The sequence below is a fragment of the Notamacropus eugenii genome, chromosome 3, assembly GCF_028372415.1.
Source record: "Notamacropus eugenii isolate mMacEug1 chromosome 3, mMacEug1.pri_v2, whole genome shotgun sequence".
NCBI classification, from domain to species: domain Eukaryota; kingdom Metazoa; phylum Chordata; class Mammalia; order Diprotodontia; family Macropodidae; genus Notamacropus; species Notamacropus eugenii.
The window spans coordinates 24204506-24223568 of record NC_092874.1 but is presented as its reverse complement, the minus strand read 5'-3'; the positions used below and the strand labels follow the sequence as shown (position 1 = coordinate 24223568).

The 19063-nt window shown below is 39.7% G+C and overlaps 1 protein-coding gene across 3 annotated transcripts in view; it reads right to left on the bottom strand.

Annotated features, from left to right (window-relative positions):
* GADL1 (glutamate decarboxylase like 1) overlaps positions 1–19063 on the bottom strand; it is a 201236-nt gene that overhangs the window by 122267 nt on the left and 59906 nt on the right. For 2 of the 3 annotated variants that reach the window (XM_072651116.1, XM_072651117.1), the window contains 3 exons: positions 11340–11419; positions 11170–11224; positions 5693–5809 (listed from right to left, as the gene is read on the bottom strand). In XM_072651116.1, the coding sequence (XP_072507217.1) occupies positions 5693–5809; positions 11170–11224; positions 11340–11419 (252 nt within the window). Of the gene's footprint in view, positions 1–5692; positions 5810–9951; positions 11129–11169; positions 11225–11339; positions 11420–19063 lie in introns of those variants that run through there. The other variant, XM_072651118.1, reaches the window with a different exon arrangement.

The following is a 19063-nucleotide window of genomic DNA, read 5'->3' as shown; positions in this document are numbered from 1 at the left end:
TGGAGAGAAGGGATGAAATTGAACAATAAGTTTAAAGGGGGGTAGGACAAAGGAAGCAGCAGCAAGGGAAGCAAAATTGGAAGTGAGTGTGAATGGGGTTCTGAAATGGAATGTTGAGAAACTGCCAAAACTCCAGATTTGGATAAAGTTGGAATCTTGACTCAAACCTCTATTTGAATCCTGGCTCTGAAATTGCAACTTGTGACTGTGGGCAACTCATTTAACCTCTCTGGGTTCTATTTTCCTCCCCTGCTGTCAAATGAGAAACTTGGATTAAATGGCCTGTAATTTCCTTCCAGCTTCATATTATCCATCCATCCATCCATCCATCCATCCGTCCGTCCGTCCGTCCGTCCGTCCATCTATCTATCCATCTATCCCTACCTTATCTATCCATCAATCTATTTTGTCTATGCATCTATCTCTCTGTCCTTTCTGTCTACCTATCTCTATTTACCTATCCATCTATTTCTCTCTGTCTCTGTCTGTCTGTCTATGTCTGTCTGTCTGTCTGTCTGTCTGTCTGTCTGTCTCTCTCTCCAAATCCATTCAACAAAAAGTCACTGAGTACCTACTGGAACTAGGATTATGTTCAATGCAAACAATATATCCCTCAGAGCTGTTCTCTATAGAAGCAACAGATGAAAGTGGGGTGTGGAATTGATCAATGACATTGAAGAGGAAAGTTAAGGAAGGATTTTAGAGTTGGAAAAGTCCAAGGAGGAATCAGTCATCACAATCCTATAGCTATATAAAATGTATAATTATAGAGTTAAAGAATAAGAATAAAGATATATTTATATACATATAAATTCATATATATAACATATAATATTTATATTATATATAAAGAATAAATCCTGCAAACTTTTAGTTGAAAAGAAGGTGGGCGCTGAATCATATATATGTTGTCAGACAAAGTCGGTGACAAATTTTTAGTTTTGTAATTAAACAATAGTTTTGCTTCGTGGTTTTTATTTCAAGGGACATTAGGGTCTGTGGTAGAAAAAGCAACAACTAAAAGAAATCACAAAAAAATGTTAAGATTTAGAGATAGAACAGAGGTAAGGATTTGAAATTTGAAAAAATCAAATGCCCCAAATGTTCTCCCAGGGCTGCAAGTTCACGTCTTGGGAAGGGAAATTCAAAGAAGAAGATATTTTGTTTTTATAGTCTTACAAGTTTGTATATTTGTGAGATTTTCTTTTTTGGGGTCACCTATCCTTTTTGTCTCTTATTGGCATAATCTGCTCACTTGTGGGCCTGGCCTAACCTCCTATCAGTCTGACAGTTCTTACAGAGCTGAGAGTGTGCCATTTTCATCTCTGCATCTTCTTGGCATGAAGCAGGCACTAAATCAATGCTTATTAAATTGTGAAAATCCAGGAAATAGTCACTATTAAAAACGTATCATCATGGCCCAGTCACCCATCTGAATAGGTGGTAGGGAAAATTGAAAATTCCCAGGATCACTCCCTTCTCTCTCTTTTTCTGAGTACTCAGTGGTGCAAGTACAGGTCAACAGATGGGAAATAGGAAAGAGATAGCAGGCTACATTCTATATTCTACATTCTATACAGGAGCAGTGTGCTACAATGGATAGAGTAAAGAACTTAGTCTTAGGAAGACCTAGATTTAAATCCTACTTCAGACACCTACTCTCTGGGTAATCATTTATTATGGAGTGGATAGAATGCTAAATTTGGAGTCAGGAAAACATGGGTTTGAATCCTACCTTAGACACAATACCTCTGGGATCTTAGGCAATTTGCTTAATCTTTATGAATAAAAAATATTACCCCTTTCACCCAGTTATCAGAATCAAATGAGATTCTGTTTAAAGCATTATATGAGAAGTAGTGCTATACAGTGAATGTTGTATAGTGAGACAGTCTTGGGGTCCAGAAGCCCAGGGTGCACATCTCCCAACTGAACCAAAATGGCTATGTGACCCAGGACAGATCATTTAATTCCCAAGCATCTAAGACCAGTGCCTTCTCTGATTTGGTAGAGGGAATTTCCTGACTAATAAATTCCTTACACCTATGAAACTGTTAAGTGAATATGTGTGTGTATGTATATACACACATGCACACGCATACACTTATATTAATTTACACACACACATACATATACATATTATTTTAAGTGTCATCCTAGGAATTTCAAAATTGGTTAGAATTATTTTTTTCCAGAAACTCTCTCACTTCCACAGAAAAGAAGCAACAAAAACAGACCACATGAATATTAATTTTTCCCAACTTTTCACAGTATTTCCACTCTGCTTTAGAAATTGAGTGGATCTATTCACCACTAAGAAAATGGCAGCCTAGCCAATCCATCAAAAAAAGGAGGGAAAGGCAGAGATGCTCTCTGAAATTTCTTCCTCTTGTTATAATAATCTCCTGAACCATACATCAAATATTTCTAGTGCCCACTGCAGTCAGTTCAGAGAAAACAAATCTCAGTCTTTATGAGTAAAATACTCCTTGGGAGACAACTGTTGACTAACACTACCAAGACTATTAAAGTCTCATGTGACCAATTAATCTTTACAGATTCTAAGACTGAGATTTAATCCTGAAATCCCATTTCATTTGGCTCTGAAATATTCAGTGAGAGAACTGATCATTGATAAAGTGATCTTTATAAAGGGAGGATGGTGCAACGAAAGAACTTTGGGCTTGTGGTCAGAAGGCTGGCACACAGTAGGTGTTTTAATAAATTCTGGTCTAATTCAATGAAAGTGATCTTGGTGTGAGCCTTTGGGGAATTAATGAATTTCTCTTGACTCACAGTTGTTTCTTGTATAAAAGTGGGAAAGAGGGGATAGTCCTAATTTTGTATGCAGATAGATGTTTTTCTTTTATATATCCCAAAAAACTAGCCCAATCATCCCATCTTATCCACCAGCTCTTGCTGTAACTAACTGACTTTTGTCCATTTCCTAAAATGAAATCCCTTGAGTAAGACTAATGATAATTGACGATACTAGTAGCTAGCATTTATATGCTGTTTCAAGAGTTGCAAAGCATTTTCTAAATATTTTCTCATTTTATCCTCAAAACAATGACAATGGTTTTCTTAAAGCGTAGGAACCCGGTTCTCACTAAGGTACTAAAATGATATGCTGAGATATGATAAACCACCAAACCCACCAAGAAAATATTTCAGGCTTGGCTTGCCTTTCTCCAATTGCTCATTCCTTGGTTCCCAGGTGGGCATGGTTCTCACAGACCAAAACTTATCTTTAAAATACATGACTCAGGTACAGTGATCACATTGGCTGAATGAAAAATAGGAGAAGTGGTCACTTGTCTAACTAGACAAAGTCTGCTAGTGCCTCCAACCCAAAATGAACTTGCATCTGTTTTATCTATATTTTGTATAAGACAAGCAGAGAGCTGACTCCAGAATGAAGAAAATATGGGTTTAAGTTCCCTGACACATAGTAGCTGTGTGATCTTGGACATGTCACGTAACTAACCTTACAATGCCCTCAGTCTACATTCTAAGACCATAGGTTGAAGAACAAATGTTGATCTGCACTGGTAAATAGAGGATCTTTACTGGGAATTCCTTATGCCAATAAAATCCCCCCCAAAAAAAGCCTGAACAGCTTGTTGCTGTTAAGTTGTTTTTCAATCATGTCCAACTCTTCATAACCTAATTTGGGGTTTTCTTGCCAAAGATAATGAAGTAGTTTGCCATTTCTTTCTCTAGCTTATTTTATAGATAAGGACACTGAGGAAAAGTAGGGTTAAGTGACTTGACCAAGGTCATACAGCTAATAAGTATCTGAGGCCAGGTTTGAACTTATGAAGATGAGTCTTCCTGATTCCAGGTTCAGTGATCTATCCACTACAGGCACCACCTAGCATAAAATAGTTTGTACGTTCTTAGGTGGGAAAATGTTGTATCTCTAATAGAATATAAGTTCTGTAAGGGCAGGCATCATTGCATTTTAGTCTTTGTATACCACTAATGTACCTGGAACATTGAGGAAGAGTAAGACATGGTTCTTCATTGATTGTAATATAGAAATCAATTCAACAGAAATTTCTTAAGTGCTTCCTATGTGCCAAGTACTGTGCTCAGCAAAGAAATAAAAGGAGGAACAAGAAGAAAAGAAAGGAAAGAAGTAGAGGAGGTAAGAAGGAAAAAGTGGGATTTTCATTTTGCTCAGTTCAGGATCATAAGAAAGACAGTTCTACCAACTCTAAAGTTAAGTTTATTTTACTATTCTTGAAACAAAGAAGCTTCTTTCAAACATTCAACCTCTCTTCTTAAAGGCATTAGAGATTTGTACTCATTCTTCAGATTTCCATCTCTCTCTAAACCCTAAGAACTTCTAAGACCATCCCCAATATAGGAATGCCTACAGGCACTTTTTCATAAAAATCTATACAATCCATAGTTGATATCCTTTTGATGACAGCAGAGCAAATAGGAATTACTCAAGGGGTTTTTAGTTTTATTGTATGTTTGTTCCTGCAGATACAGAAATCCTCATTTCACATTATTGCTATGGAAGTAGTGCACGTTTATACTTGTGAGTCTATAAAATCAATGAAAATTAAAGTTTTTAATGAATATACATAAATACACCTACATGGAGAATCCCATTTAAAATAGGATGCCCAAATGATCTTCCTGAAATGCCAGCAAAGGCATGCTAACAGAACCCCTGACATCCACCTAATACCATGCCATTGGCTCCAATACAAAATATAGATTGTTGGCTTGGGAATGAGTTTTAATATGTGTAAACATGTTCTCAGTGTCATTGTATGGTTAATTTTACATTTAAAAAAGATCAAAAGTCTTCCAAACTGTAAAAACTCCATGTTTGTTCATGCCCATTGAATGTTCAACCAGAAAATTGAAATGTATTGGCCATCCTCCTACCTGCAAATAGGATCTAAATCACTCACTTGACAGAGGAAAGTTCACTAATAGTGTTAAGTATTCCCTTTCCTCATGCAGAATCAAACCAATTAACCTTCCCTCTTTATGTAAATTACTCAGTGGTTACTCCTAACTCAATGAATTTAGCTTTTCACCCTTTGACTTATAGACTTTTCAGAATTTTTTTTATTAAGAAGAAAAATGATTTCTAAGCAATTCTAGGACACTTTCAAAAATCAATAGGAAAACCACACGACTATAAAGAAAATTAATTATTCCTCTCAAATAATTATCCTTCTTAGAGCCAGAGGAAAAGGTCTTTAATTAAAGTATGTAATTATTTTGCCTTTTCAGGATATTGGAATCATCATATTTTAGGGTATATTCTACAGATAGGGAAACAAAAGCCTTGAAAGATGAACTGACCTAGTCATGAAGTTAATAGCAGAAATTGGACTGAAATCTAGTTCTTAAAATTTGTTTTTCCGTACTACTCCATCCAACCTTCCCATTTGCACTTTTGGAGAATGGGGTAGGGAGGCATAATGGGATCTAAACCTTGAAAGATTAAAAAAAGACTTGCCTAGCAAGTCAGGGAGACTGCTTTGTACTCAGAAATAATTTGCATATCTATTTTCCAATTATTTGAAATATACACAGATGTAAATGTAACTGAAAGTCTATTCGTCTGTTTTACATAAGATGAAAACACAGTTCTGGCAAAGCAAAGCAAAGAATTGAGAGTTAAATATACATATATGTACAGATATATAAGCAAACTTACATCTACATGGAGCCAAAGGCCATATCTGGAGCAGATATCTGCTATTTCATCTAGAGGATCAAAGGCCCCCAATACAGTTGTCCCAGAAGTGGCACAGACGAGAAATGGGGCAGCTCCCTGTGAACAAGTCACAAAAAAAGAAAACCTGTAAGTCCGTCGATGCCACCATCACACACATTCTGTAGGGATGACACATTACTGAGTAGCCACATAAAGTCTTAATGGTCAGAAAGAGAACGGACCCAGCAGAGTCCATGATTTTGTGCGTTTATTTCTTTGGAACATCTTCTGAGACATTCACCTCCTTCCCAACCCCCTCTATCTGATGATATCCAACCAACACTTAAAATCCCAACTTCCCATCAGGAAGCCTTACCTAACCCTTTCCATTGGTGTTAACCTCTTCTTCCCTCTCTCATCTACTTATTTAATTCAATAAACTGTAAACACCTTCTACATGCAAGGCTAGAAAGTTTGATTTGTAGTTAATAAATAATTGCTCTTACAGCCCCAAAGATCTGGGTTCAAGTCCTGTTTTTGACCCATACTGGTTGTGTGATTCTGGGCAAATACTTTAACTGCATCATGCCTCCAGATCTCTCTTTAAGGCAATAAATTGAATAGTAACTAAACAGTAGTGGTAGAGGGTATATGTCCTCACTCAGGTCTCACTATAGGAATGAAAACACAGGTTAAAAAAATATAATATCCCATACAAGACACCAGAACTACAAGAATCCAAAACATTCTCCCAAAGTCTTTGGCTTCAAGGAGCTTACATTCTATTGATTCCCCCCCTAGACTAGTGATTTAATTAGTGTAGAAAACTCTCCATGTAAGGAAATTCTCTCTACCAATGCATATAAATATGGAAAGGTTCAGGAATTTATGATGTAATAGTCAACTTCCCAATCAGGACTATATGCATGCAGGCTCTGACTGACAAATAGTGATAGTATCACCCCGAGTAAGTGAAACTCTATTTATCCTTTATGACTTTGTACTTTAGCTATTTGTGTGTATTTTTTATCCTCCCATTAGACTGTAAAATTCAGGTGGGCAAGGACTGTGTCTTATCTAAAATCTATATCTCATGTAGCACCTGAGTAAGTGTTCTTCACCCAGCTGGTGTGCAATATGTGTTGATTAATTAAAATGTTCAATTTAGAAACAGTAATATTTGGATTTTTTTCAAAATATAACTTTTGCATCTCCAAGTGGCATCTTGTCATTAGTTGCACTTAAGGGGGTAACAATTAGTAATCTGGCCTTGCCTGACAATGAGTCATCATTTTAAGTTCTTTCCTTTCTACTTTGTACTACTTTCTACTTTGTACTAATGTTTCCTTTGCATATCAAGTCAAGAAACTAAGTCTTCAAACCAAATGAGAGACAAACATTGGGTTCTCCTACTCCTTACTGTGGAACAGATCTGAACCTCCACCATGCTTCCTTATTTGTCTCCTTAAAACTAAAGGAACCTAGCAGGAAAGCAGTGACTAGGGGTTTTCTCATCCTTAGATCTTCTGTGGAAATTATCTGAACATGAAGTATGTATCTCCTTCTTCTGGAATCCACCAAAATGGAAGGCAATCATTGCATGACCTGAGAAACTTTCAACAGATTCCCTAGTCCTCACACAAGAAGGGTATGACAGGAAGCCCTCAGAAAGCTAATGTTAGAACAGGAAGCTATTGGAATCTAATTATAAGCTGTAGAAAGGAGAATGGAGAAAAGAAGGAAGGCAATTCAAGGAGAATATGGCACTGAGGAAAATAAGCTTTCAGAGGTATTACCTAGGTGTCTCAGTGGATAGAGTACTAGGTCTACTGTCAGGAAGTTAACGTTGATGTTGTTCAGTCGTTTCAGTAGTGACCAACTCTTTGTGACCCCATTTGGGGTTTTCTTGGAAAAGATACTGGAGTACTTTGCCATATCCTTCTCCAGCTCATTTTGCAAATGAGTAAACTGAGGCAGAGTTAAGTGACTTGCCCAGGGTCACACAGCTAATATGTGTCTGAGGTCACATTTGAACTCAGGTCTTCCTGACTGCAGCTCTGGCATTTTATTCACTGTGCCACCTAGCAGAATGGAGCAAAGTACAGAGCATCTCATTTAGACCACTTCCAAATCATGTCTCTGGATATGCACAACAAATTCTAAGAGTAACGTGAAAACATTTATGGCAGGTAACATATACCTGCTAAAGAAAACATGTGGTAGAAAAGGGTTCCCGACAGCTGTGTGAGACAGCTGTGACAAATGGAATCAGTCCATAGATAATGATTCAGAAGAGAAATGAGCCTGTCGATAGTGGAATCCCTGGGGAGATGCAGGCTTGGAGAATTCCTTCCTTCCTTCCTCTACAAGTTGCCAAAAGATTTCTTCTTTCTCATTTGCAGCCACAGCAAAAGGTTTCATAAAGAGGCAGACCCTGGGAAAGCCAACTGGATGAACATTCATTTTATAAAAGCTAGAAAAAGGCTGATCTGCCTAAAATGGTGAGTTTTTTTAAAGTCAGAAAGAGTTTTAAATGGCCTCTCTCGACTTCATCGTGATGAAAAGACAATACTTGTTTTGTTTTCCCTGTACTGTCACGGGGACTAATGTATGATTCCTTTCTGCTTAGAATCTCAGGCTCACTCCAATCCCAAGGAAAGATGCTGCCTTGCCTTGGCTCAAGTGCTACCCACTGAGCATCGCCTTTCTCAGTATCTCAAGTTGGTAGAGTCATTTCCCCATCGCAATTCATATGTACATATGCATGTTATATTGTTAAATGCACATATGCACACATACATATATGTGAAATTTATTTACATGTATTATTTTCCCTGATAGAATATAAACACCTGGAGGGCAAGGATTAGTTTGCTTTTAAATTTGTATTCTCAGCAATTAACATAATGCCTGTGAACATAGCAGGCATGTGCTTACAAATGAATGAACATATTGAACATACATAATGAATATATAATATATAATTCATATATAATGAATGAATATATTGAATATATATAAACTATATTAGATTGTTTACCGTCTCAGTGACAAGGAAGGGGAAGAAGAAAGAAACAGAATTTGGAACTCAAAACATTTTTTTAAAGTTTAAAAATTGTTTTAATACGTAATGCTGGGAAATACGATTTAAAGAAATGAATGAATGATTTGCTTCAACCTCCAAACCCAACCCAACTGGAAGAATTAGGAAATGAGCCTTTGAAATCGAGATCAAAGCTATGGGGTGTACCACAGAAACCTCTTCTCTGCACCTGAAAAGACGCAAGTCAAAGGCTGAGAAGGGAGTGCTTCTGCCTAAAGCCAAAGGGTCCCAGGAAAAAAACTACTTAGAGCAAGGTGTCACCAGAAGGATGCTTAGAAAGTATCTTAAAACACAGTGTAGCCATTGATTTTGTTCAGTTTTGTGGAACTCAGTGAAAACAAATGAACAAAAAATGTCCCCTTCCCCCAGTCTACTCACATCTTTTGGCCCAGACAGCTCTTGGATGACCTGAGTTAGCCTTCATTAAAAGGAATCATGGAGATGAAGTTGGGCTTGAAATGAGGAGGGGGTAGATTTGAATCCTGCCTCACTTACTAGTAATGTCACCTTGGGCAAATTAATTAACTGCTCAGAACCTCAGCTTTCCTATCTATAAAATGGGAAAAATAGGCACATTTACCTCAAAAGGATTCTGAGACTCAAGTGAAGTAATCTACATCAGATGCTTTGCATTAGTATAATCGCAGCTGTTAAGACTCCTTCAATTTTGAAGAATCCTCCCTGGAAAAGGAACCCTAGCAAAGGCTGTGATTCACACAGTAACGCCTGCCTCCCAAATGGAAAACTAGCATTTCACTCAAGATGAAAAGAACTTTTGATATTCGGGGGAGAGGGGCATCATCAGGCAGCTTTCAAATCCACTTGTCATTTGAGTTTTAAAAATAAACATCACATAAATGAAGATCAGAGGATGCATATCTACAGACCAAAGATGAAATAAAGATAAAGGGACTTTTTTCAAAAATTTTCAAAAAATTCTATGCATTCAAACCAGACAGATTTTGTCAAAACATGTTCCATGGACACAGGATTTTCTTAAAAATCCAGCTCATTAGAGCAGGTAAGGAAGGACCCAGTCTCTGTTAGACCTTACAATCCAGGGTGGGCTAGTGGATCACTCTGCCCACTAAGGACCGTAGCACTCTGATTTTTTCTGCCGTCCCACCTGACTTTTGCTGGTGTCCTTTGTGCCTACCTGTTGGTAAGTCATCTGAGAGTGATTCTGCAGCTCCATTGGCAGGGGGTTTGGGGCAGAAAGGAAGAAGGATGCCTGCATTTAGGCTGCGGAAAGTCCTGCAGGTAGCTCTTGGTCCAGGCTGGTGCTCAGCAGGGAGAGAAATGGCTGGTATGGGAGACTAGGGTCACACCCATAAGTCAGGTCTAGGGCCATCTTGTCTGATGGCTGCCCAGGCAAGGACTTCACTGCTCAAATACGGGAAAGGCAAACTTTACCAGGCTGAAAGGGGACCCTGTGGGAAGGGTTAGGATCCTAGACCTACACCCCATCCTTGGATGACAGATAATTAATGATATTTGGTTAAGGGACCTTGGGGAAACCAGCACAACCTGTGAGACTGGGGGATTGGTTAAATGAGCTAAATTCCTTTCAAAAGCAGAATGGGGGGGGAGGGTGTTTGGACTGGTTTTAGGCAGCAGGACTCTTGGAAGCAGGAGAGTTAGAGCACAGGGTGGACTTTTCCAGGACAGCAATACTTGTCCTCGTGGCTTAGCACTAGTCAAGGACACAGAGGATGAGACTGTCAATGTGTTTTTTTTTTAATTGTCATAGCTGGAACATCTGGACAGCTCCACAGAATATGGAGAGCCAGCCTGCTACACCTGTAAACAGAACATCTGGATGTGAGCATCCTTGTTTTAACTATCACACTCTACTCTCTTTCTCTGGCTGGGAGAGGTGGCTTGTGCATTCATCCAAGCTGATATCCTCTGACACCCTCCCATTTCTCTCTCTCGTACACTCCACCACAAATATCCATAGCCACACACACATTCTCTGTCTCTCTCTCTTTGTCTCTCTCTCTCTGTCTCTCTCTCTCTCTCTCACACACACACACACACACACTCTCTCTCACACACACACACACACACTCTCTCTCTCTCTCTCTCACACACACACACACACACACACACTCTCTCTCTCTCACACACACACACACTCTCTCTCTCTCACACACACACACACACTCTCTCTCTCTCTCACACACACACACACACACACTCTCTCACACACACACACACTCTCTCTCTCTCTCTCACACACACACACTCTCTCTCTCTCTCTCACACACACACACACACACTCTCTCTCTCTCTCTCTCTCTCTCTCTCTCACACACACACACACACACACACACACACACACACACACACACGCCTCTTCCCTCCCTCTCACCTCTTTCCTGGCTCGCTGGACTTGTTTCTCCAGTTCCTCAGGTATCATCTTACCTCTAAAGGACACAGATTTAAGATTTTCAGTTATTGTTTAACTGGCTCATCCCCGTCACTAGCGCCTTTTAGAGGCACAGATTCCTTCCCTCCCTCCTCTGAATACCGTCCCAGTACCTTGAGTCCGTTTCAACAAAGTAAACATTCTGTGTACCAATTCCAAGGAAAGACGCTGCCTTCTTCATAGAGTAATGGCTCTGAATTAAGGGGAAAAGAGGAGACAAATGGGAAACCGAGTCAGCAAACTAGGAAAATAACACTATGCGGATGCCTTCCTTGAACCCCGTTTTCTTACTCCCTGAACAAAGCAAAAAGAACATTTTCCTTAAGATGCTTATATTCAGCACTGGAAAAACTTCTGACCCTAGAGAAAACCAGCATATGCTGCTGCCTCCAGCGCTCTAACAAGAGCAGTTGCTTAGCCAATGAAAAGGATGCTGGACTGTGAGTTAGAGAATGTGAGTTCCAGCCCACCTAGTTTCTGGGCAACCTTTGGGAAGTCATTACTTCTCAGAGCCTCGGTCTCGTCATCTATAAAATGAAAGGTAGGACTAGGTGGTTTCTAAGGCCCCTTCTAGCTGTCTTAAGGTCCTATGACCTGGGGTTCAATCAATCAATCAATCATTCAAACATGGATTCAGACAGCCAGGGACTGTAGTGGATAAAGTGTTGGATTTGGAGTCTGGAAGACCTCAGTTTGAATACTCTTAGGCATTTACCTGCTAAGTCACTTAACCTCTCTCAGGCTCAGTGTCCTCATCTGTAAGATGAAGATAATAATAGTGCCTACCTCGCAGAGCTTTTTATAAAAAATAAAATGAGACACTGTATGTAAAGCACTTTGAGAGTTTTAAGGAAGTATAAAAATTCTAGGTATTATTATTTTAATGAAATTTCATTTTTTTTCAGTTAAAAAGCATTTATTTTCTATCCCTCTCTCCTTCTTTACTAAAAAAAAAAAGAAAAGAAAAACCAAACTCCTATAACAATTCTACAGAGTTAACCAAAACAAATTCCTTTGCTGACCAAGCACAAAAATGTGGGTCTCATTTTGCAAAGTGGGTCGATCATCTCTCGATCAGGAGGTAAGTAACAGTCTACATCATCAGTCCTCTGGAATCATGGTAGTAAGCTATTACTATCATTATTAATAATAGCTACTATTATTAATAATAATAACAATATTAATAATATCAATAATAACTAATAATCACAATAATAGTAATAATAACATATAATAATGATAATACTAATAATAACAATAAATAAGTTCCTGTTGCCTAGGATATACTGAATTAAGCACTGAGGATGCAAAAACTATATCTGCCCTACATTCTAAGAAGGACATTATATATATATATCATACATATATGTATATATACATATATGTATATACACACATATATAATTTTATGTAAAATATGGATATAGATGCTTAGATGTAACCAACCAACATGGAAATTACATAGACAAAACATGAAAACCAATACAGAGTAGCCATAGAGAAGAGATCAGCAAATGAGACAGGATCAACTCTGTTCTATCTAACCCATAGAACCTTGGGAAATAATTTCATTTGTCTCAGCATCCATTTCCTTATTAATATTGTTGTTGGATTACATCAGTCATGTGCAACTCCTTGTGACCCGTTTGGGGTTTTCTTGGCAAAGACACTGGAATGGTTTCCATTCTCTTCTCTAGGTCATTAACATAGTTCAATATGCTAAGAGCTAGGGATACAAAAGAAAAACTAGTAGTCCTTTCCTTTAAAAATTTCATGTTCAACTGGGAAATGAATATGAATAAAATAAAATTAATAAACATCTAAAATGAGAGTTGGACTAGATCATCTGTGAAGAGTCTTCTGATTCAAAATTCCAAGCATCTATGGGCGCCCATGGCCATTGTAACTAACGTATCCACAAGTAGGAAGGAGTGTGTTCATGCCCTCTATGCTCAGCTTGATGTATTTCTTTTACTGTGGTTATTTTTTTTCTTTTTGTCAAGAGTCTTTTTCCCCCTCCTTTTTGGCACTTCCTTGTTTCCTTGTGCAAAAACAAATGTAGAAATGACACCACTGGGGAGGATGAAGCCATCCTACAGACGCTGGTAAGCTGCCTTTATTTCCTCTAGTTACAAGAACGGCAGAATGCCCATTGACAAACAATCAGGTCCAAAGAAAAGTAATTAAGCTGCAGCAACATCGAGCTGCATCAATGCGTGGTCAGAGATACTGCCAGCTCGGGGGAGCGGCTGCCGACCCAAGGTTTGGGACCTCAACCAACAGCTATTGATTTCAGAGTGATAAATACTCGCCCACACCCCAGAATCTGCCTATTAGGCTCTCGGAAAAGTCTTGTGGGGCCACTGGGAAATGTCAGACCACTCCAGACTCAGGAACCGGCGAGCCCACGGAATACCTAAAGTGGCCATCAGAATGCGAATGTCGGCAGAAAGCGAGGCTGTGCATCTGTGCCCAGGGGAGGAATAGACAGCAATGTCGGTGTGAACTGTGTGGGGACAGATAAAAGTCGGAAAGAGCAGAGCTAAAGCAGTTCAGAGAAGCAGAGAAGAAAAGATGCCCTGTAAAGGGGCTGGGGGTGGGGTGGGGAGAACAGACACCTTGTTGATGTTTCCGACATGCTGAGTTTGTGTGCACAGAAACACACACTCAGGCTCACATGGCTGGAGTTCAGAGAAAACAAATGGGTTTAATGACAAAAGAACCGCTCCAACCCCCAGCAGAAAGGAAAAGGAAAACCTTGCCCCAGTTCTCTCCCAATCCTGCCCCTGCCACCCCCAGATGGTTTTCTTTTAGGAGACAAGCAAGGACCCTCTGCAGACTTTCATTCTCACTTTATAAAGATGGAATGATCTAAAAGAAAGATGGTGGTGAACTGAGGGCTTGCTAATTTGAATTCCATCAGAGCCTCCATTTACTCAGCAGCCTTGGGTCACTTTGCCCCTGCCTCCACTTCCTCATTTGTAATAATCTAACATGGGAAGATAATAGTTTTTTTTTCCTAATACTGTCACATTCATGATCTCATCTGATCCTTGAAACGCCTCTGTAAGGCAGCATGGGGTGGGTAAGTGAAATGAGTGATGGAATTGGAGTTGGAAGACTGGATCCAAAATCTGGGCATGCTCTTGCTTTATGGGGCATGGGCTGGTTTCTTAGCCTCTTGGGGATCAGTTTTCTAATGAGTGAAATCAGGGGGTCAGACTATATCAGGTCTTTTCCAGCTCAAGAACAACAAATCTATCATCATAGCTGCTCTGTATCAAACATCGTGTTAAGTATCGAGGATACAGAGAAGAAGAAAGAATGATCATCGCCTTCAAGTTGGCTTGCCAGTGGGGAGCAACATGTATGTATGGGCATGTGTATACACACATGTGTGTGAACATATACATAGGCACACAGTCTTTGCTTGAAGACATCTACTACGAAGAACTAAATCAATGTTTATTCCCTGGGTATTCTGAGATCCAAACCCTAGAAGACTTCAGAAGAATGCCAAGTGCCTTCTATACAGAGTTGGACTAACCTTGTTCCACCCAGAACACAGCATACAGCCCTGGGCTGTATTTCCATTTTAGGAAAGGCAGAGACAAAACAGGCACCTCCTTTTCCTCCCAAACTCATGACCTCCACTGCTACAGCCTTCTGTCCAATAACTACTTTGTATTCCTTTTCTATTTTTCTCTGTATAAATATACACATATATTTCATATATACTCACATATATGTGTACAGATGTATGTCTGGGCACACATTTTTGTGTGTACATATGTGTGTATACATACAAGTACATTTATACATCTATGTGTGCTTGGGAAAAGAGTATGTGTTTCTTGATAGAGTATAAACTCCTTGAGGGCAGAAGTTATCCCATTTTTATGTCTGTATCCCCAGTATCTAGCACAGCACCTGGCTCATGGTGTGGGTTTAACAAGTGGTTGATGATTAAGTGAATGATGTCCTGAAGATGGCAACTAGGATGATGGGGGCAGGGGCGGGGGACAGGGTGATACACTACCTCTAGCAGCACAGCAATTCCATTTTGGCTCCTTGTGCTAGAAGTTTTTCCCACCACGAAGACTATATTTTTGTCTTTGCAGTTCCCTCCCACTACTTCCAGATCTGCCCTCTGGGTACATCTAATCTTTCTTCACTTCAAATGCTTGAAGGCACCTGTCTTGTTCCCCTTTCCTTCCCCCCATATCCCAATCTTCTCTGACCCCCTCAATATACAAGGGATAGTCTCTCTTAAATATTTAACATAGACCTGTAAAGGAATTCCCTCTCCACTTCCAGAAATTAACCATCCATTCTTTGCTTGATGACCAGCAGTGAAAGGTAACCCCATGACCTCCCAGGGCAACCCATGCCATATTTTGAGGCAGTCTTAATAGTTAAGAAATTCTTTAAATTTTTTTAAAAAAGTTCTTCCTTACATCAATCCTACATCTTCTTCTTTGGAATTTCTCTCCATTGGTTTCTGTTTCTGCCCTCTGGGGGCAGAATTCTCTTCCATGTGTCAGCCCTCCAAATCTGAAGCCAGTGACTTAGGTATTTTCTTCTTCATGCTTTCTCCAGTCCCCTTTTACTCCCTTCTGAACATGCTTATTCTATCCATATCTTTTGGAAAGATATGGGGCCTGACCAGGGTAGAGTTAACACACTTCTGTGCATGAAATCTTGGTGGTTACTCAATGCTAAGCAAACTTTGGATCATGACAAATCTGAGAAGGGATATTGCTTTAAACATTTTTCCTAAATTAGTAATTTACTAAATTCTGAAATCTGAATAATCTTTAGATCATTGTCAATAAATTAATGGAATCTCCAAACATATTTGTACCCAGGGAAGATTTCAAAACATAGACTGATACTGTATTAGTAAATGCTTTAATGACTGATTGATTCAACCACAGGTCATAGGACCTTGAGAGCTTAGATTTAGAACTGGAGAGGACCTCAGAGAACACCTAGTTTTACCCTTTCATTTTATAGATGAGGAAACTGAGGCCCTGAGAAGTAGTTATTTGCCAAATGTTACACAGATACTAAGTCAATGAATGAAGCCAACATTATTCATTAGATCAAGCAGTGCTACACAGAAAGGAGGGAGGGATCTATCTGGGAAGTCACCATGGTGTCATGGAAAGGGCCTTCAACTGGAAACGAGTTGCCAACTCTGTTATTGTCCAGCTATCTTTATCTCAGGAAAGCTGCTTTCCCTATCTGGACCTCAGTTTCCTCATCTATAAAATGCGGAGCTTGAATGAATTTGGATTCAATGCAAGTAGCATTTATTTAGCACTTATTACATGTAAGGAACTAGACATATAAAGACAAACTCAAATAGTGCCTACTTTCCAGGAGCTTCCATTCTAAGTAGACAATGGGATAGGAACAACTTCTTTACATTTAAACACATATCAAAGCATTCCTTATATAACACTGCATCTCTTATTTCTATTCCTTTGAAGTGGCTGTTCCCCATGCCTGGAATGCTCATCCCTAACCTTCACCCCTGAAAACTTCTAGTTATCTTCAAGAGTTAGCTCTAATGATAGTTTCTCCATGAAACTTTCCCTTATCTCTCTCCTACCTACCCCCAGGTGCCAGTGCCTTCCACCCCAAATTGCCTCATTTTCATTTTGTGCCTATTTAGAGATGGGCATGTTGTCTCCTCCAGCAAGACTGGAAACTTGTTGGGGCAGGGACTGTTAAGCAGTAATCTTTGTGTCCTTAGCACCTCCTAGTGCTTACAGCTGATGCCATTAACTGGAAAATTCCTCTTGTCTATGTATGATTCCAATCCCACAAAGCCTTGGGTTGCCCTGTAATGAGAGTCTGAAGGTTGCCTGGGTTGGGAAAGTAGCAGTGTGGAAGACAACAATCTGGGCCAACAAGCACCAGTCCACCCTCCAAGGACCTGGAAGATAACGGGATGCTGAATCCCCATTTCTCAGAGGGTTGAAGTTGTTTGAATAGACAGTTCACATTCTTCTGTTCTTTGCTGCCTGGTCCTCATAGGATTCAGCAATTCTTGGAGCCCATCACAGAGAGCCAATGTGAATTTAGGGGGTCAAGTGGATATCAACTGTAACACTGATAAGTATGAGTAGACCAATGTCAATTTTATACCCTGAATACACTTTTCTGTGGAAGAAAGGGCAACAGAGTTTCAACTCAAGGGGGAGTGACTGGGGTTCTGCCCCAAGGCACCAACATGGAGGGAACCTTGTTCCTCACAGCAGTCTTTGTCTGGCCATGAGCCGATTCTACCCTCTTACTCAGACCAAAGCCTCCATTCTCACAGTCCTGTTGCTGTGCTATCATCTCCCCCTTCCACCTCCTTAGAGATGGGAAGGGTCAGGGGTTAGGTAGGGAACATTAGAGGATAGACTCTCTGGGAGACAGAGAGTGTCATTATCTGTCGTGACTATATCTCACAATGACAGACTGTCCCCTCTACCTTACAGCATGCTGCTGAGTCTAAGGATCCATACCCTTCCTTACAAAAGACATATCACAGGCACATGACTAAGGTGGCTACTCAGGTAAGATTTCCATAATCTGACCTTGCTTAACTCTTCTTTTGAGTCACCTCCTTAGAAGATACAAGGCACAGTTGTGTGAGGTCTCTCAGTTTTGTGCATGCCAGGGTAGTCCATTCCTTCTCCCCCAAATCTTATATAAATCTTCCCTGCTTTTCCAGAATTCCTAACTATGGCTATAATCAAGAAAATAAACACATTAACAACAATAATAAAGTGACCAGTGTTTAAGGCTGGTCTCTCAAAATGACATTCTTGAGAAAACTAGATCTATGGTCTCTGTTTTCTGTCTCTCTCCTGCTGGCAAGGTGAACAAAGCATCTCTTCTACCTTCCTCTGTATGTAGGGCTTCTCTTGAGATACAAAAGTCATTTAGCCAACATTTCACAATGTCATGGCGATCCAATTTCCTTTTACTCTGTTAAAACTTCCTAGGACCACCTTTGTCCCTGAGCTTTCCCAGACATATCCTTTATTCTCTCTTTCAATGGAGTTGTCTTTCCTTTTTCCAGAGTTATATTTCTAGGAGAGCTTAGGCAAGGTTTAAATACAATGAAGACTAGGAAGGGAAATTGAAAAAAATTGAGCCATTAACATATGTCCTACTTAGGATGACTTTCTCAGGTTTGAAACACCTGTCCAAACCCTGAAACAGAGATTCTTAACCTTTTTGGTGTCATGGACCCCTTCTGACCATCTAGTGAAGCCAAATGACACCTTCTCAGAAGAATGTTTGTTGCCTATATTCCTAACTGAAGGAAATGCTAAATTTCAGTTACAGGTTAGTGAAAATAAAGATGCAATTTTTTCCCCATCCAAGTACAAGAGCCCCCTGAAATCTGTCCATAGATACCTTAGGGGTCTAGGGACCTTCAGTTAAGAATTCATGCCTTAAAGATTCTGCACTTTCCCCTGTCCATCAATAGCATTTGGGGGAAGGAAACATGGTTATTATAAAGGGGAAGAACTCTGAGATGGCATCTAGAGGAAGAAAGAGCATCGTCTTCCAAACATTCAAAACTTCTCTTCGCATGTCTTTGGGAAACAACTCACGTTTTCCCAAATATCTTTGTCTTGTCAATGAAAGAAGACCCCCATGGAGAAGAAACCCTTATTGATATTGATAACCAATTTCAGAAGCCCAGGTCAAGTGGTCTAGTGAGTTTCTCTAAGCTGTTATCTGTTCTTCCTCATACAGCATGGAATGAACCAAAAGCAAAGGTCAGAATCTCCTCAGGAGATCAAGCCAAGGGAGGATAGTAAGACTG